The sequence below is a fragment of the Penicillium griseofulvum genome (genome assembly GCF_001561935.1).
Source record: "Penicillium griseofulvum strain PG3 chromosome Unknown contig_11, whole genome shotgun sequence".
Classification (NCBI taxonomy): domain Eukaryota; kingdom Fungi; phylum Ascomycota; class Eurotiomycetes; order Eurotiales; family Aspergillaceae; genus Penicillium; species Penicillium griseofulvum.
In genome coordinates this window covers 721,035-739,488 of record NW_024467432.1, presented here as the reverse complement: position 1 = coordinate 739,488, position 18,454 = coordinate 721,035, and the positions used below count along the sequence as shown (strand labels likewise).

Below are 18,454 nucleotides of genomic sequence, written 5' to 3'. Positions count from 1 at the left end.
ATGTGTTATTTTGAGAGATAAGAGAAAGCAGAAAATATCGGTGCTATACTGTATAACCCGTCAGGAATGAGTGTAGTAAAATGATAGAGTCGATCAACTTCGAACCGCAGTGACGCCACTCCGATCTTCATATCCGACCTCCCTTCTCCCGCTTCTTTCTCTAACACTTCTCCCCTCTACCCCGGGCCCTTATTCTCCTTTTAATTTCAATGCCACGCCATCCAGATACACAACAATGCCTCCACCTCAAGTAACAGCAATCCTCTGTCCGCGCGTGACCCTCTCTTCCTCCCCTTCAACCTACCGAAGCATCTCAACCCAACCGCTCCGACCACAATTACACCAACATCAACGACCCAAACAGCTTTCAAGGCTACCTATATCCTTCTTCTCAACCAGCAATCCAGCTCGAGCCCGGGCCCGCGAGCCAAACTTCTACGAAATCCTCAATGTCCCCACGACCGCATCAGCAGCGGAGATCAAAAAGTACGCCCACATTTAACACCCTTCCCCCATCTCTCGCTCTCAATCCCGCATTTATCTAATACTTCCGAATCTCCTAGACAATTCTACGCCCTCTCCATGCGCCACCACCCAGACCGCAATCGCACAGACCCAGACGCAAGTCAACGCTTCGCCCGCATTTCCGCCGCCTACAACGTCCTCGGCAACGTCTCAAAACGCGCAGTCTACGACCGTGACCACGGCTTCCATACTCCACAACATGCCTCCCACGGCCAAACCCACACCCACCAGCACCCGATGGGCAGCCACAGCAGCTACGCCGGCTCGCGGCCCGCCAGCGGATTGAGCAAGCGGCGTACTCCATTCCGCGGTGCGCCGCCGAGTTTCTACGAGCAGGGTGGGTATGGTAATACGGGGAGACAGGCGCAGGGATGGGCAGCTGGTAGTGCTGGGGCGGGGTTTGGGGCTGGCGCTGGCGCTGGCGCGAAAAATGCTGACCCGGAGGATTGGGAGGGTTTTATTCGTCGGAATCCGCTGAATCATTTTAATGCGCAGGGTCATTTCCGGACGCAGTCGGCTGAGGATAAGAGGAGGAAGGAGAGGAGACAGGGGGCTAGGAGGATTGATGAGGATAGGGATGATCCCAGGATTGATCAGACGGTTTCAAGGTTCTTTCTTTGTTCGGGGTGTTTGATTGTTATGATTGTTGTGGTGGATCTCTGGCGGTCGGTCCCCAAGGACGGAGAGAAGAAAAAGAAGCAGAGGACTTTGTCGTCTTGATGGTGATTTTTTTTTTTTTTTGCATTCCTGGAATATAGAGCCCTGGGTACCTGTAGTCTCTTGTATATACATACATAGTACTCCGTATACATAGTTCAAGTTCAAGTACATCACAGGTTGATGTACTTACTCCTACTCTTACAAGGCCACCAGGACCCCGCAATGATTTAGATCGTATGAATCAATCGGATAGATCAACAAAGGAAACAGTTGGATTTGATATACAAAAGGGTGATCGAACAGAAAGATCTAACACACATGGTTATTATCTGGAAGCAACCCCCGCTACCATAATCATCGTTCAGGCGAATCAGCAAGACGAGTGAACTAGTAACTGAAGTTTACACGAATTTTCCCAAAAGATGGTAGGTCATCTGTCAGGTTCCTGGAAGTCTAGAGATCCAGACGCTTAAGCCTCGAAGGTGAAGCTGGCGCCGACCTTGTGGGCAGCCTGGTTCAGGTTCTGGGTATCGAAAGAGGCACCGAGGCCGAGGGTGACACCAGGGCGGAGCAGGACGTTGTAAGCCAGAGCGGCGATACCACGGTCGTTGATCTTAGCCTATATTGCGAGAAAATTGCGCGATTAGTCGTGATTCACAATAGCCATATAAGGACTTCAAACTGGTAAAACGAACCTTGGCGAAGGAAGAGGGGTCCAGGCGGTACTTGCTGGCGACCTCGAGGCCGACGGCGTTACCGGAGGTGGAGTCCCAAGAAGCCTTGGCACCGGCCTCAACCTGAGCGTTGACGCGGTGGTAGTAGCTGGCGGAGAAGAGGGACAGGTTGTTGCTGGCGGTGATGGCAGCGGAGTACTGGGCGACGCTGTAGCCGACGGCAGCGGAGTACTTGGTGATGGCGGCCTTGTTGACGTCGTAGCCACCCTCAGCACCGACGAGGAAGCCCTCGTGGCCGAGAACAGCGTCGAAGTTGGCGGTGGGGCCGTTCAGGAGATCGAAGAACGCACGGGCGTTCAGGTTGGGCTGCTTGAAGTACAGGTTGAGCTTGGCGCCCTTGGACTGCTTAGCGGGCTGGTACTGGGTCAGGATCTCAGCCTTAAGGCCCTTGGCGATGTTGTTGTCGAGCTCGAGCTTGGTGTCAAGAGCGTTGGCGGTGGTCCAAGCCTGGGTGAGGGTGAGGCCTGATCGGGGTGAGCATATTAGCGTAATCCTGTGCAGTATAGCATCCGAAGATATGTAAAGTTTCACCCGGCGCGCTATTGGAATATTGCATCCGAACATCAATCGCATAAGACGGCCTTTGTGCGCGCCGGGATCTGGAGGTTCATTGTGGAAGGGGCTTTTACCAGTGGGCGCATCAACGTATTTGGCCTCGAGCTATAGGCGAACGAGTTAGCAATTTGCGTAAAGAAGTTGTAAATGATATCCAACGAACCTGACCAGCAATAGGGCCCTCGTGAGCGGACTTTCCCTTGACGGTGAAGGTGACACCGTTGGGGGCCTTGGACTTAACCTCAAGGTTGGCTAAAACGTTTTTGATCAGTTATTTAAGCTTCAATGAGTGGTGCAATGAGATGGGTAAACAAACCGGCAGCGGAGTGGTAGAAATCCTTGTTCAGGAGCTATTTGAATGTATTAGCCAAGGTTCTGAATTTTGTCCTCAACAGTTTTGCGTACATCGTTGGTCGCCTTAGCGATATCGGAGAAAGCAGCGGGGGCAGACATATTGACGAGAGTAGTCTAATTGAAGATGGAGAGGGAAAGAGGTTCTATGAAGAGATGAAGGAGGGAAAAGAAGAGTTGTGATGATGTTGGGGGAACCTAGGGGCTTAGCACGGGTTAGTGGGAGGGCGGTGATTGGCGGCTGGCCGGCTGCCGGGAAAGCCCGCCGGTAATGTTTGGGCAAGATCACGTGGTCTAGGAACGAAAAATAAATATTGAGATCATAACATTATACCGACAATATACCAAAAAAAGGGTATATACAATCTAATCCGGTACTATATCCCCCAAAGAAAATGCTAAATCAGAAAAGTTCAGATCCTTTTTGTCTATTCTTGCGGACTTTTTTACTCCGACTTCTCATACTTCTGGTTGTGGATGGCGATGGCTCTGTGAAGGATGGTTAGAGAAAATCAGAAAAGGAATAAAAAAGAAGAATAGCTTACCTTCCACTGGGGTCGGTCTGCTTGGACCAGGTAGGGGTCCAGCGCTCGACAGTGCCGGCACAGTAGGGAGGGAAGTGCTCATCGAACATGGTGCGGTACCAGTATCTATACCCGAAGTTAGTCTTCAACAATACTATAAAACGCAAGAAAGTGGGAAACATACGCCTCCTTGGTGTCGGGAACGTCAGTGCCCCATTCTGGCTTAGGGTTCTTCATCATCTCGTCGGTGATTTGGCGCTCGGCCTCATCCTTCAGGCCATCAATCCAGCTGTAGCCAACACCATCGCTGAACTGCTCCTTCTGACGCCAGAGGATCTTGTCGGGCAAGTAGGCAGCGGTCTCAGGCTCATCGGTGGTGTCGAAGGCCTTGCGCAGCATGTGCTTCTCGATACGCTCGGGGGTAATCATCTTGTCCTGGGGGTCAACACCCATGCAGGTCTCGAGGAACTCCTTGTCGAGGAAAGGAACACGGGCCTCAAGACCCCATGCGGAGGTGGACTTGTTGGCACGGAGGCAATCGGCCAAGTGCAAGTTCTTGACACGGCGGACGGTCTCCTTGTGGAGCTCCTCACGGTTGGGGGCAGCGTGGAAGTAGAGGTATCCACCGAAGATCTCGTCGGAACCCTCACCACTCAGAACCATCTTGACACCCATGGCCTTGATCTTGCGGGAGAGCAAGTACATGGGAGTAGAGGCACGGATGGTAGTTACATCGTAGGTCTCGAGGTGGTAGATCACGTCAGAGAGGGCATCGATGCCATCCTTAACAGTGAAGGTGAAGGGGTGGTGCTTGGTGCCGAGGAACTTGGCGACCTCAATGGCAGCAGCAGTATCGGGGGCACCGGGGAGACCGATGGAGAATGAGTGCAGCTGCTGGAAGGTGGTGACGGTCGACAGCTCGTTGTCGTCATCGATACCAACCAACTCACCGTCCACAGTCTCGGTCTTAGGCGCGTTGCGGGCAGCTTCGGCCATGCGGAGGGTCTCACGCTGAGCGATCGACGCGACCAAGCTGGAGTCCAGACCACCAGACAGCAAAACACCGTAGGGCACTTCGGCCATCAGGCGCTTGCGGACAGCCTTCTCAAGGCTGTGACGGATCACCTTGTAGTCAACCGGGGTGGAGGGAACGTTGGCGGGGTCCCACCACTTAGGCTCGAAGTAGCGGGTCAGGGAGTCGGTCTTGGAGTCATAGATGTGGCCGGGGGGGAAGGCAATGATGTCGTCACAGACGGGGTGCAGACACTTAAGCTCAGAGGCAAAGTAGACGGCGCCGGGAGTAGACGAGGAACGACCAAGGTAGAAACTGGTGATACCAATGGGATCACGAGCAGCAACAACGCGGTCCTGCTTCTTATCCCACAGAACCCAAGAGAACATGCCATCGAGGTGCTTGGGGGCATCGAGGCCGTACTCCTCATACTAGTATATATCAGCATTTCCACTCCAACTCGGATTCCGTTATACTGCGCCTGACGTACCAAGGGGATGATAACTTCGCAATCAGAGTGCGTCTTGAAGTTGTACTTGTGGTGAAGGTTCTTGCGAATCAGGCGGTGGTTGTAGATCTCACCGTTGACGGCGAGGGCGAGGGTGCTATCCTCGTTGACGAGGGGCTGGGCACCGGAGTCTAAGAAGATAGTGTTAGCAACTGGATTTTCGAATTGCTGATTGTTCACAGGACCACGTACCAACACCGACGATGCTCAGACGCTCGTGCGCCAGGACTATGAATCACACGTTAGCATACCATGCCGACACCAAAGCTATCGCGTATCAACTCACTAGTGCTCTCAGCGCAGAAGTTTCCACCTGTTAGAAGACTTTTTGTTAACCCTATAATCCCCACATATACTGCGCGATGTTGTAACTCGGTGACTCACTCCAATCGGGACCGCGATGGCGCACACTATAATCCAGAGACGAGTCAGCGACATGTTTTATTGGGAATTGCAAATTGTAGCAATTGAGGGGGAGAAATTGAGATACTCACGCCTTGGCCATGCGCAAAGCCGTAGGCTTGAACTTTTGCACATCGGGGTGACTATAGGACCCTGGTTAGTATTCCCCAAATTGACATCCCAGCGGGAGTTAGGGTAAGACATGACGCACTGGTGGCACGCGAAAATTCCACACATGATGGGCAATTGGGAACTGTGGGTAGAGGTGAAGATCAATTAAGGAGGAGAGATTCGGGAAGAAGGGTAGCAATTGACTAATCGTCCGGTTATATGGGGAACCTTAGAACGGCGATTTTTTTCAAATTTGCCCCGGTGCCCTCCCGGCGGGGCGAGGGGCGATGTCGGCAAGTCTTTGACTCACCGATAAGATAACAACCCTGGATCATTGGCCCAGCTTTTCTATATGTTAAAAGAGTTTTACTACTGTGGCTGAATATGTAGTTATATTAGTGGTTCCCTTTTGTCGGTTTATATTCTTATTAGTCTGTCTCAGTCTGACAGGAAGTCCCTAGAGAGTGATATTGGTTTAACATCACGTGACTAGTATACCCCCACCATGAACTATAGCCCTAGCCAAGACCTCCTTAAATAAGTCTATGCCAATGATTCATCTAATTATTTGCTCAGTTACCCGCGGGGGATTTCAGGTATCAATCGGCAACATAGGCATTCTTCAAATTACCACTTGTTCTAGGGTCCTAGGATTCTAAAGATCATTCAGAGCTCTCGGGAAGACTATCACACTGTGTTACTAAGAAAGATATCTCGGTGTTTATTGATATTCGAAAAACGCTCGTATTATTACCCTACTATTAGCATATAATCATTAAATAATTTTCTGTTATAAAGATAGCTAGAAGAGTCAGTTCTAGAGAGAAAAAGTCGGAGACACTGAAGGCGAGATCAGACTCATCACCTATAAAGATCTATGTAAGACCCACCAGGATTGTATTGGTGATGTGGTGAGATCTTTTTTACATGAGGGGCTCATATGTCTCTTCTCACCTCTCATTTTGGGCCTCAAAAACAGAACGGGATGGTATCATTGAGTTCTACACGATTCAATACTGAAGTGGTGGAAGAATCTAGTTTACAGTGGTGCCTTGGTGTATGTTATAACTCTAGCTACATTGGTAGATATGACGCAGTACTCAATTTTCGGGATTTCAAATGAAGAAAGTTGGCCCGTTTGATTTTTAGTCCATCGAGTAGGTACCTCGCGAGTATCTTGCTAATTAAAAATTCAAGTTGAATGCTCCGCAGGACACCCACCATGGGTTCATTCCATCAGCACAATGAGGTTGTGTTGGCTAGATGATTTTACCTATGCACGGGAGCAAGTAAGTACATTGAAATTTCTTCTGCGAGAGTCATTATGTACTAGATACATGGCAAGCCTAAGCATCCCGGCAAGGAGCATGTATGTGGTATCATTGTTTTTGAATGACCCTAATCCCAGAAAACGCCATCCATTGGGATATGTAGCAACGCCATGCTCGCGATAGAAAAGCAAAAGTTGCTTCCTTCATTAAACAATAAATGCATAATCTGCCCACAATCTGCCCAGTATCCCATGCTGAAAGAATAGAAAAAAGTAAATGACCCATGCAGCGCCATCGCTGTTTACGCTTGGGTAACTCAAAGCCTGATTCGGCCGGTGTCTTAATTGGGCTGGTTTTCTTTGACAGCAATGCGAACCTTGCGCTCGTAGGCAGGACGGTCCTTCTTGAAGAGGTTGTAGGCATCAGCCTGTGCAGGTGACTCGGGGTTCGGGTCATCCAAGAGATCCTGGATGCCAAGCAAGAGCTGCTTAATAGTGATAGCAGGTCGCCAGCCCTCCTCCTCATTCAAAATTGACAGGCAAACCGTTCCAGAAGGGTAAACATTGGGGTGGAACAGTGGTGGTGTGAATTTGCCTAAACAGTTAGTATGAGATTGTCACAAAAAGCCATAGTGATAGCTCCCAGCAGAAGTTCTATCCCGAAAAGCTAGCACGAAAGTATATCGCAAATGAGATACATACATTTGGGGGGCTTGGTAGGATATTCTAGAAGCATGAAAGAATCTAGATTAGTATAAGGATCTTCGGTGGTCATGGATGTATTGCGCCGCTCACCATCGGGAAAAATCAAGTCAATTTTGAAAAGACCACCTTCCCAGAGAGTATTAGCCTTTCCTGGAATGGCACATTCCCAGTTCTTCAGGTCCAGGCCGCCCTGCGGGGCACGTTTCGGCTTTGCGACAAAGCCAAATGGATGATCGCGACGCCATTGCTTTCTGGGGGAATCCATAGAGGTTAGTGAGAGGTAAGGGTGTAGCGCAAGTGATGCGCAAATCGCGGAATCTCTTAGATAAGAAATATGCTTACCGCTCTTCTTGGAGACGGTTCTGGCACAACGACATCTCGGATAGTGTTCAGCGGGTAGCTGAACGAGGTTGACTCGCGGAGGATGAAAGATCAAGCACAAAGATGTAGCTCTACTGCGGGCAGTTGTGGAGCACTATGAGTGGTTGGGAGATAGGGAAAAAAAGAGAGGGAGAAGGATGTGAGGTGATGGAAGATTTTAAAGGTGGCAATCGTCAAAGCCGGGGAGGTGATAGCAATTGACCTCCCCACGCGAACAATGAGTTTGCTTATGTAATACTTGCCCAGGCCTTCGAAGGTTGTCCAGGAACCGTCCCAGGAGCCTCACCTCTATTGTTAGGCATAAATAGCAAATACAACTGGTTTTGTGGTCCTTTTTTGCTCTATCTGACTATTCTTTTTGGTATTTTTATCCAGTCGCAGTCTAAGATCGTTTCTTCTACTTATCCCCAGTACTAGGTAACTAGCTAGTATCTAGGGCTATACACTTACACTTCTTAGCGACTTGATTGCTAGAATAATAAGGTAACTCATAGGAGCACAATCAGTAGAAGCAGAGGGAGTTAAATATTTCATGTCTAATAGAGAGGAACGTTTGAATATAGCCGTTTCCTACGGAGTAGAGAGCTCGCTCTTGGAAAGTGGTAATACTAACGCATGATCTACATTCAATCTCACAGCTCCCAATTATAAGCATTTCTCAGATTTTGATGGTTCCTGATCGACATTAGCCTTGGACCTATATACATCATTTCTATTAATCAAAGTACAATCACTTAAATTATCTATCAATATGTATCTGATGATATTCATCTATCAAGGTCTCATATAAAACAGCAAGCTATAGATTTCAAATTACCCCTACTACCTAATATAACCTCACCTTGGAAGGTTATAAAACATGATGAGTCACTAGCCAACAACGTTCTACATATGACAATCCCCTACAAAGTTATGAACAAAGGTGTTCATATTTTTTTCTAAGATAACAAAGAGTGAAAGACGATCTATACATAATGTCTTTATCAGAGAATAGATATTGGGGTTCAACGAAAATCGCTCCAAGGCTCTTTATTCGAACCCTCGACAATGGCTTTTTCCAACAACAAGAGCTTGTCGGCCGATGCCGACATAGTTATTGTCTGGTCTAAGATGTATAAAAGGAAGTTCTTGCACGGTGTAGAGTATATCCCATACTCAGCCTATCCCGACTCAGCCACCCTCAGCCAAACTCCTACCAGCAATATTTACAAACACCCCAAAGCAATATAGCATCATATACTATCATGTGTCATTCAATTACTTGGTACTTTGCCATGTGCCAGCACCAAGCCCCGGATGCAACATCCTTGATCGCGTGCCTCCAAGCCTTCAAAAATGGCTACGAGTGCACCGAAGAAAACCTAAGCATAACCCCTCTCCCACTTGCAGGGACTTGTCGGCAATGTATTCTTCGTCAGCAGATGCTACGCCAGTCTATGTCCCACGAATTGCAGAGACAGCGTCGTTGGTCTGCAGTATGCCAGGAATTCCAATACAACGAGGAAGACAATTGCAGCATCGACGACAGCGATGCTGAGGAACTTGATGTGCAAACGCGGATCGCCCAGTCTACCAGCTCGGCTTCTAGGGCTGAGAACCGGAAGACCAGCGCATCGTTCCACAGAGGTCCATCACGCATGCCAACCATAGTGCAGCCGTCCTCGCCTCACTTGTCTCATGTTGCTGTGGTTGAAGATGCTCATAATCACGCAGGTGATGAAGAAGATTCTAACGCCAAGCCTTTGCAGGACCCCCTACCTCAGATGAACCGGAGCTGGCACTCTCGGATTCCTCTTCCTACTAGGGTGGTGCGTACCCAGCAGAATCGTACATATCAGGCGCTTATCACTGATGACAATATGTCGGACACAGAGCCTTTGCTCCGGAGTCGCAAGCCGAAGTATCATCGTACTTGGCGTTCCCGGATTCCCCTTCATGTTGGGAAGTTGTCGAAGAAATAGATTGATGAATCAGACTGGTGTGATGGGACGCTTTGATCGATTTTTTTTTTTCTTTTTTGAGATTTCATAGAGGATTGGATGACTTGCTTTCGAGATGCTCCATAGTCTGCTTGTGTTATTGAAAGTTAGCCTTGGAGAACCTTGCCATGAGACCATATCAAATGAATCGAACATTAGCATTGACATAGCGAAATACAAGGGTACGAACATAAGCAATTGGCCCTATAGCCCCGGCCAAACTCACTCGAAAAAGTGTCTGACTTCAATGCCATTAAGTCCCTGTCATTGAGCAAATCCACGCCGTATTCCATGTGCAATAGTCCAGAATGCACAAAGTAGCAAACGATCGGAATGTCATAGCATTCATAAAAAGGCACGAACATAGACCACTAGTCCGTGTAGATCCCCTGGTCGAATTTTTCGGTCTCGAAAAATCGTGCGGCGATTTTGTTGCCATTGAAAATCCGGCCTTCGAGCGCGTTCACGGCCTATCGTTTATGTAATAGTTAGCAATGCACAAACTCACATTTAAATCAAGATGTGGATCTCCAAAACTTACCCGTAGAGCAGACAAGGGATCGCGGAATTTGACAAAGACCGGGACTGGGGTCCCGATGTCGCGAGCGATGAAGACTCGCTCCACGTTTCCATACTAATGAGGCCCTGAAATTAGTAGAAACCCCCAAGCCCGACGAAAGGAAACATACCTTCTCATTACATTCCTCTCCAATCTCCTGCATCAAACCACCATCATTGCTTCCCTCCATCTCGGCATCTAGATCCATGCCGTCAAGCATTCCTCGGAGAATGACCACTTCGCTCATAGGGCCAAACTTGCTAGTTTCGTATTCACTTTTCTCGTTGGTTCCGATGATTTTACCTCGCCCAGCAGGCGTGACAAAGCCACCACCCTCTGAATCTGGTCGCTTCTTGCGCTTCTCAATCTTGACATGCAGAGGGTTCACCATACCAGAACCAGTGGCACCGAGGCCAGATCCCCGAGTCCAGCCATACTTCGAAAGCAGTCGTTCTGCGAAACCGTGTTGTCCGGGACGAAGGGATCGTGGCGCGGACTCATCTGGTCCTTCGTTCTCCTCCACCGGCTGCTCTTGAGCCAATACAGCTTCAAGTTCGGCTTTGGGCGCTGGGATGTCTTCTGGGGGTGGTGGAAGGGTGGGTGTGTTTTCGGAAATTTGGTTAGAATCCTGGGTTTGAGGTTGATGCGTGGTGGGGAGTTGTTGCCCTAATCCTGCACGTCGAGCAAATGCATCCTCGCCCGATTGGTCATTGGGGATCGAAGCTAGTGGTGGCACAACGTTAAGGTTTGACGGCGGCGCAAAGTTGCTGGGAGGAGCAAATTGTCCTGGTAGTATCTTGTTAGTCTGAAGGTCGTCACCATTCGCAGAAGAACTGAACATACGCTTCTTTGGCCGATCATCATCCTCGCTATCTGAAAATGTGCTTGGTGAACGCTTTCTAACATGCGCATACAAGCGATCCTTCCACTCGCGGACTTCACCGTTCTTCTCCTCACTAGGGCGGTACACCAGTTTAGCGGTAGGTCGAGAAATGTCGTAGACATCATCCCAGTTCTGGACAGCATGCGTTTCAACGTTCTTCTTGCGCTTCTTTCTTCCACCACGTTGTCGCTTCTCCCGCGTGTATTCATAGCCACCATCTTCCACGGCGGTCCAATCAGCCAAAGTGGTCTTTGGAGCTTGGTTGGCCGAGGCCTGGACCTGTGGCACGGCCTTGGGTAAATGGTGTTTCGGTTTGGGCTTCTGGGCTGAACGCTGTGGTCTTTTGGGAGGTTGGAACCGAAGAGAAGCTAGAAAAGAGAAAATTAAAAGATTAGAATCCGCTGCTTAAAGTATACAACAAGTCAAAGGGGTAAGGTACATACCAGGATTCAGTTGTTGCTTCTTAGCAGCTGCGACTGCGACCGCGGTCGCGTCATCGGATTGATGTTCGGTTTCCGACTGCTTAAAAACAACTGGGGCACGGGAAATGATACCAGGCGTATCAATAGAAGGATTGAGTAGGTTGGCATACAAGGACATACCCCCTTTAGGGGGGGTGGGTTCAGAAGCCATGGTGGTTGCGGATGATGGTCAACGGCCTGAGGACGACGACGGCCTAAGAATGTCGGCACCGGTCTGGATCTATGCACACCAGTGCGATAAGACCATACGATAAGGCATTCTAACATTATCCCGCTACCGCCTTCTCAACTTGCTATTCATGGATACCGCCCCCACCATCCCTAGTTTTTGACTGGCAAAATAAGAGCGGAGGTAATACGCCACCAAGCACCTAGATAAGAGTAACGCTCATTATGTGGTTCCAACCGGACCTATATATATATCTATGTTGCTGCAATGGACAAACTGTAGGTTTGTCCTAAGATCTTTCAGCCTAGCGATTGAATGCCTGGCCTCCCAGAACTTCTTCTTTTCTTTCTCTTCACCTCTCTTGGCCTATGAACTTAGATGAAGTGTATGTATGTTGTAGTACTATTCCTATTTTTGCACCACGTGACTTGGCCGCAGTATGTCTCGTCGTCCACGGCTACAGCCCCTGGAGTGTCATTGGGCTTACACTACTCCGTACCCCAATGAACTTCACGATCACGTGACTACTTTGACACCATTTGTCAAATTTGGTCATTCAGGACGCCGTACGCTAAGGCAACGGCGACCATTGGTACTCCGCTCCACCACTAACTACTTTTACTATCACGACCAGTATCTTGTTTTACCATTTCTCCCTTTCATTTTCTCAACTGTCCTCAATTGTGCCCTATCTAGTACCAAGGAGCTGCGTCTCAATCTAATAATTTCTGCTGGTAAAGCTGATCCGATCCCGAGCCGATCAAATCCGACTCCGTACAAAATGACCCAGCAAAGGTCAAATCGGTCAAATCCTACAGCATTAGGCAAACCAAAAGGGGTATGTACAATGCATTGCAAATGCAAACACTATTATCCCACTTGTTTTTAGCACTCTCCAACTTTTGCTTTATGCTCCTCTAATAATGATTTGATCCAGTCTCTCAATGCTCCTATTGCTGCTTTTACAATGGCTGTCATCCTTTGTTCATACTGTTTTAGTTCTATCCGCACTGCGCGGCGAGATGCCCAGATGCAAGTTCCGGCGCCGGGCTCCTCTCAGCGAGCTACGCAATTTGAGAGAAAAGACGAGTCTTGGGTTCAACAAGCACTTGATGAAAGTCGAGCGCAGAATGCTGGGAAAGGACGACCTTGAAGTGTGTGCCTATGCTGTAAGGTGCTTTTGTACATGCATGATTATGGATTGAATCCACTACAACGGTGTTTGTGATAAATTATTGTGATACCAATAGATTGAGGTTCTTTGTTGCTATATAGGTGAAACAAAGCAGAATCAGCTGCAAGTAACATCTGTGTCTCACTTATTCAATCAGAATTTTCAGTGTATGAATGATCATGCCCCGGGAGTCCAAGTGTATTGACAACCCAGTTCAATCTTGAAATTGTTCATCATGCGAATAGTGGAGGAATGTGTGGTTTGGGCAAAAGAAAGTGCAAGGTGGGTGCAAGGAAACAGGTGATGGTGAGATTATATAAATATAGCCAAGCTGCCTCTCGATAGATCCAAAGAGCAAAAACTCGATGTGGTTATTGGTTTGACACAAGGCAGATTCCAATGTAAAAGTGGTTAGTAAGTGAACCTGAGCAAATCAATGGCTGATATTGATTTGCCGCTGCATAAATTGATCAAAGTGCCAGCATTAAACACCTTGATAAACCGGATTCCAGATTGATGGTGAAAAAAAAGTGTGAAGGGAGAAGGGAAAAGTAAGAAGGGAAAAAAAATATTGCGGCAGTTTTAAATAGGCGGTCACGTGGTTGCCCCATATGTTAACAACGAACCACTCATCTACTTTGTGGTCAGCCAAGGATGCAGTTTGTAAACGGCAGCCCTCCTGGCCAGATGGAATCATCTTCGGTTACATAATGAGGTGATTCCTAGGTAGATGTCAAAATTTGACATCTCATTCTTTGATGAGGCTGAGCTATGCAGGAGATTTCTCGCTAGAAGGGGGATATGTTGATGGAGAAGAAACATAGAAGACGATCACGGAAATTAGAGATGGTTTCCAATGCGACCTACTCTAAAATTCTACATATTTCTGTACCTTGTTAGCACTCACGAGCAACGTTCTTTTACTGGGCTCGGCAGGGGCATGAAAATTGATAATCAACATGGGCATCTATATGCATCCTTCTCCATAGATCCTAAAGGTTCCACTTGGAAAAGTAAGTTTCACAAAGCCATTTTCTGTCCTTTTTGGCCGTCGACCTATAAGCCTACGAGGCATCTAAAAGGAAGCTGAGAAGACCACTAAAAAGACATTGCAACGCCGAATAAGCGCCCGGCTATTGTGCCTCATATAAACAAACCATGTGCAGACATCTTCATCCCAGAACAATGAAAAACCATAATCCAAACCACCAAGTCATTCCATCTCAAAGACCCTTTATAAACCAGTATAAAGAGAGCAATGGCCAGAAATAAAACCGAAAATACGGTCTCCCTATACAAGATGGTTGAAACTATCAACAAGCAAACAACCAATACCAAACGCTCGTCTCCTTGGGCAGAAGGAATCGTCAAAATTGAGAGCCCTATGACCAATCATAATCATCACTTTCGATGCTCCGTCGCACGATGAAAACCACCAGAGTTGATTTTTCCGTCATCGCCATCATGCGCTATGACTCCTTTGAAAGTCTTATTCTGGTTTGTGATCGCGCGAAAGGGACCTGGATTGGCCTTTGGCTTATTATGATAGTCATAGGTCTTCCCTGTCGACATGACAGGGTACTCGCGAAACGATGTAGTTGAACTATTTGTGCGGACACGAAACAATGGCTGGCGATTTGGACCATTGTCTTCGTTGTAGTATTCGTGAGGATATCCTGATTTCGTGGCCTGGTTGGGGCCCGGTGACTCCCTGAGTTGCTTTTGGACAGTGGCCTGGGAAATCTTGTTTTGCTCTTTGGTTAACAAAGTATTGTGGGTGTACCAATGTGGCTATGCATCACAATCAATAGTCAGCAAATTTGATATCCTAGTTGTTAGACAAAATTGGGATAGGCTCATACCTGTCCAGCCGCAGCTTGTGTTTCCCTTCGAGCCGCAGTTTGGGCTTTCATTGCCTCATTGTTGGTCCCCTTTTTGGGCATAATAGCTGAACAACGAGCAGGCACAATAGAAAGAATAGAAACTGATATATTCCCCCAATATGGAATCCAAATGGCGACAGACTGCTGAAATTATGACTTTTTTGCAAAATAAAAACTTGCGAATCAGCCTCGTAAGATATTCAAAAAGGTGTTCGTTCCTATGAGAATAGTAGAGCATTTATGTATCTCGACGGGGTACTAGTAGCGCTGGAGGCGCTGGAAGTTGAAACCCTTTTCTGTTTCTCATCCGCCTGATAGGAAGACTATTCTTCTATAATTAGTCCCAGTGTGAACTGACCACTAGGATTGTGCATGGTAACGTTTCATGATTAGGCCAGTAAGGTGGAGGAGATATCCTTGACAGAGTCACCACATCAAACTGGCTATCGTGGGGACCATATGGCAGCGGTTAAACCGTGGAGATTATCATCCTCAATTGGCTCAGATGCATAAATAAGGCTGTTCTGGACTGTATACTTAAAACAGAAGAAAGGAAAACACAAACAAGCTAGGGCAATATATTGCCGCCCACGCCACAGATCTGAAGATGCACTTAGGCATTGTCAATTTCCTTTTTGTTTTCTCGTTCTTAGCCTTGTAGTGTATACTTCTATACTTCGCAGGATTTTTTTAAATATCTAGGCTGGTTTCTACAATGTGACTGAAATCGATCAAGGCAATCCCGAATAAGTAGCTATTATCGATGTTCTTTTTTAATACATATATTGTGCTTCTTAGAACATTCCTTACATCGAGGTTATCAAGGTCTAATAATAGTTATATAACTATATTTAGCTTATAGTATCTAATAATATAGTAAGGAGTAGTTACTAGTTATATACGGGCAAAATACGATGTTTCGTGTTGGCGGTTATATACCCCGTTCGACGAACCGCGCGCGTTAGCGTTTCAACAATAAGCCCCGCTTTCACATCTCACTTAAAGTCTACAACATTCCTCTCAAACTTCAATTTTCTAACTCCGATTTCTTTTTTGTCATCATCATGGCTGCACCTCTCCATCTACACCTTGCATCTCTTGATGATGACGACCCATGGATTGTTGAACAGAAATACTTCGCGATCCTAGACAACTCTTTACAGCCAGATAGTCAGGTTTCAGCTGCAGAAGCTGCAACTGGGTTAAATGAGCTCACCCCAATGAACCGTAAGGCAAACGGCGAAGAGGCAGAGGAGCCCGTAAGCTGGTGCTTAGAGTTTTGGGGAACAATCAACGAACTCGTGAAGCAAATTCCTTATGATCATCCCTCACAAGACAAGATGGTTGAGATCATCCAAGAGTTGAAAGCCTTACCCGGAGTGGAAGTTCCAGTTTCCAACACGGTATATATTTCTAGCCATTATTTTTCAGCCGATATCTGATTTGTTAATCCTTTTCTCTAGACAAGACGGATTTGGACAGACCTTCCATATTTAGTGGAGGTATGGTTCGAGTATGCTGTTAGTAAGTTCTACCTTTCGACCTAATGGGTATCTGCATCTAAACTGAATCTTTACCTTACTAAACAGACATCAGACCTAAGGATGGACCATTGGAATTTGAGAGATGGATAAATTGGCAGGCATTTTCAGCCCGTGCCCTCCAAGCTGGCTTAGCAGACTGGTTTCGTCTGGCAACCCGGTGCTTCCGTCATACATTCGAAGAGGAGCACCTTCAAGGAAATGAATTTTCGGAGTCTCTTATCCGCGGCGCGGCGCAGTGGATTGAGTATTCCGGCGAAAGGCTCTTTCAATCCCTTGACAAGTTACCTAAGTTTATTGATCTGAAACCCGGAAAACTATATACAGGAAAAATGGACCTATCCCGTGAGAGATGGGACTTCTGGGAAGCAAGTTTCCGTGCCTGTGCGGGAAACGAGACTTTTACGGCGGAAACTGTGTTGATTTGTGATAAGGCTGCGCAGAAAATGGCCGCAATTGCTGCAAACACGGATGGCAGTGACGAGCAGGGTTGTGACGAGGCGGCAACATCCCAATAAATGCATCGCATATTGTGAGAACATCGGCCTGATTGGTTCCTCCGGCACATAGGGCCGATATCAGCTAGCCGAAGAATAGAACCTACCGTACCCCCGGGGCCGCATATGTTGCTTAGTTAGTATGGAATATCGCATTTCTTTAAGAAATCTATTTCACAATGAGTAGAGAAAAGACTCTGGTTAAAAGATTATTTGACTTAAATCTGACATGCTTGGCGACTTCCTATTGTCGATTAGGGCAGATTATTGGCCCCCTATTTCCCCCTCCTTACACACTCCTTTATATTTCACCGTATTAGTTAAAGAAATGGGGACTAAATTCGACGTGACTCCAGAAAAGCAGGCCAGCGTGCCTCGCTTCTTCTACAATCAGCTCACCGCCAAGCCCGTCATCGTCCAGGGAGTCAGCCTCGCGGGCAAGACTGCCTTGGTGACCGGATCCAACACGGGAGTGGGCCTGGAAACCAGCCGGCAGCTCCTCGATCTGGGACTGAACAAGCTCATTCTTGCCGTCCGTAGTGAGGAGAAAGGTCAGGCGGCGAAGAAGAAGTTATCCGCTGACCGGAACCTGTCCGATGATAGCATCGAGGTCTGGAAACTTGATCAGTCCGACTATGACTCTGTCGTCGCCTTTGCAGAGCGCACCAAGAGCCTCCCCCGGTTGGATATCGTCGTGCTAAACATCGGCATCGGCAACGCGACACGCGTCTTTAACCCTAAAACGGGACATGATGAGATGATCCAGGTCAACTATCTCTCGACAGCCCTACTGACAATTCTACTGCTCCCGGTGGTTAAGGAAAAGCGCGCCGCGCAAGGGTGCCCGAGTCGGATTACGATTGTCTCATCGGAGGTCTCTGGGTGGACAGCCTTTGCGGAGAAGAAAAGCTTTCCGCTTCTCGCATCACTCGACCAGAAGAACGCTAAGGTAGACCCTCTGGATCGGATGATGGTCTCTAAGCTACTAGGACAGTTCTTCCTGTCACATCTGGCCTCCATTGTCCCGCCTGATGTGGTGGTAATCAATGCTGCGTCGCCGGGCTCTGTCCACGATTCCGAGTTCAACCGTGAGCATGATAAGACCTTTTCTGGAGCGATCGCGAAAGTCGTGATGCGCCGGATAGCCCACACCGCTGCAGTTGGAGCTCGAATGATCACCGATGCAGCCGTCAAACATGGCCAGGAGACGCATGGCGAGTTCCTCTCCTTTCAGAAAATTGTGCCGTGAGTTGCTTCTATATATATCATGATTAAAAATATTGCTAAACCCTCTTATAGATTGGCACCTATCATCTACACCGCGGAAGGAAAGAAGATCTCGGAACAGCTCTGGGAGGAGACTAAGGAAGAACTAGCCTTTGCAAATGTGGAGGAGATTCTCGAGGCCATCGGCGACCAGCACCAGTAAACCAAGTGGCTTGAAAAGAATAGAGTTATATTGATAGTAGCATATATCACGTCGATGAGAACGCTGAATCGAGTCCATGAACCCCAGATCTGATGCCTACAACATATGCAAAAGACACCA

The 18,454-nt window shown here is 47.7% G+C and overlaps 9 protein-coding genes across 9 annotated transcripts; 4 read left to right on the top strand and 5 right to left on the bottom strand.

Annotated features, from left to right (window-relative positions):
- Positions 1 to 235: 235 nt before the first annotated feature.
- Positions 236 to 1,245, top strand: PGRI_087990 (uncharacterized protein; the record flags this gene model as incomplete). Its single annotated transcript, XM_040796513.1, has 2 exons — positions 236 to 486; positions 564 to 1,245. The coding sequence occupies 2 exons, from the start codon at positions 236 to 238 to the stop codon at positions 1,243 to 1,245; spliced, it is 933 nt and encodes a 310-aa protein (XP_040651051.1).
- Positions 1,246 to 1,654: 409 nt separating this feature from the next.
- On the bottom strand, positions 1,655 to 2,927 carry PGRI_087980 (porin; the record flags this gene model as incomplete). The annotated part of the gene is made up of 5 exons (XM_040796512.1): positions 1,655 to 1,804; positions 1,881 to 2,579; positions 2,638 to 2,726; positions 2,791 to 2,824; positions 2,880 to 2,927. 5 exons carry the CDS (start codon positions 2,925 to 2,927, stop codon positions 1,655 to 1,657), a joined length of 1,020 nt encoding a protein of 339 aa, XP_040651050.1.
- A 344-nt stretch (positions 2,928 to 3,271) lies between these two features.
- Positions 3,272 to 5,508, bottom strand: PGRI_087970 (asparagine synthetase B; the record flags this gene model as incomplete). The annotated part of the gene is made up of 9 exons (XM_040796511.1): positions 3,272 to 3,314; positions 3,371 to 3,475; positions 3,534 to 4,792; positions 4,852 to 5,000; positions 5,062 to 5,097; positions 5,156 to 5,182; positions 5,254 to 5,279; positions 5,364 to 5,414; positions 5,483 to 5,508. 9 exons carry the CDS (start codon positions 5,506 to 5,508, stop codon positions 3,272 to 3,274), a joined length of 1,722 nt encoding a protein of 573 aa, XP_040651049.1.
- Positions 5,509 to 6,993: 1,485 nt separating this feature from the next.
- PGRI_087960 (E2 SUMO-conjugating protein UBC9) lies at positions 6,994 to 7,734 on the bottom strand (the record flags this gene model as incomplete). Its single annotated transcript, XM_040796510.1, has 3 exons — positions 6,994 to 7,247; positions 7,355 to 7,608; positions 7,700 to 7,734. The coding sequence occupies 3 exons, from the start codon at positions 7,732 to 7,734 to the stop codon at positions 6,994 to 6,996; spliced, it is 543 nt and encodes a 180-aa protein (XP_040651048.1).
- Positions 7,735 to 9,012: 1,278 nt separating this feature from the next.
- On the top strand, positions 9,013 to 9,699 carry PGRI_087950 (uncharacterized protein; the record flags this gene model as incomplete). Its single annotated transcript, XM_040796509.1, has 1 exon — positions 9,013 to 9,699. One exon carries the CDS (start codon positions 9,013 to 9,015, stop codon positions 9,697 to 9,699), a length of 687 nt encoding a protein of 228 aa, XP_040651047.1.
- Positions 9,700 to 10,088: 389 nt separating this feature from the next.
- Positions 10,089 to 11,792, bottom strand: PGRI_087940 (uncharacterized protein; the record flags this gene model as incomplete). Its single annotated transcript, XM_040796508.1, has 4 exons — positions 10,089 to 10,187; positions 10,259 to 10,351; positions 10,407 to 11,527; positions 11,603 to 11,792. The coding sequence occupies 4 exons, from the start codon at positions 11,790 to 11,792 to the stop codon at positions 10,089 to 10,091; spliced, it is 1,503 nt and encodes a 500-aa protein (XP_040651046.1).
- Positions 11,793 to 14,385: 2,593 nt separating this feature from the next.
- aspf1 (major allergen and cytotoxin AspF1) lies at positions 14,386 to 14,927 on the bottom strand (the record flags this gene model as incomplete). Its single annotated transcript, XM_040796507.1, has 2 exons — positions 14,386 to 14,775; positions 14,847 to 14,927. The coding sequence occupies 2 exons, from the start codon at positions 14,925 to 14,927 to the stop codon at positions 14,386 to 14,388; spliced, it is 471 nt and encodes a 156-aa protein (XP_040651045.1).
- Positions 14,928 to 15,931: 1,004 nt separating this feature from the next.
- PGRI_087920 (DUF3632 domain-containing protein) lies at positions 15,932 to 16,926 on the top strand (the record flags this gene model as incomplete). Its single annotated transcript, XM_040796506.1, has 3 exons — positions 15,932 to 16,270; positions 16,331 to 16,391; positions 16,457 to 16,926. 3 exons carry the CDS (start codon positions 15,932 to 15,934, stop codon positions 16,924 to 16,926), a joined length of 870 nt encoding a protein of 289 aa, XP_040651044.1.
- A 307-nt stretch (positions 16,927 to 17,233) lies between these two features.
- On the top strand, positions 17,234 to 18,334 carry PGRI_087910 (Short-chain dehydrogenase/reductase SDR; the record flags this gene model as incomplete). The annotated part of the gene is made up of 2 exons (XM_040796505.1): positions 17,234 to 18,150; positions 18,205 to 18,334. 2 exons carry the CDS (start codon positions 17,234 to 17,236, stop codon positions 18,332 to 18,334), a joined length of 1,047 nt encoding a protein of 348 aa, XP_040651043.1.
- Positions 18,335 to 18,454: the final 120 nt, after the last annotated feature.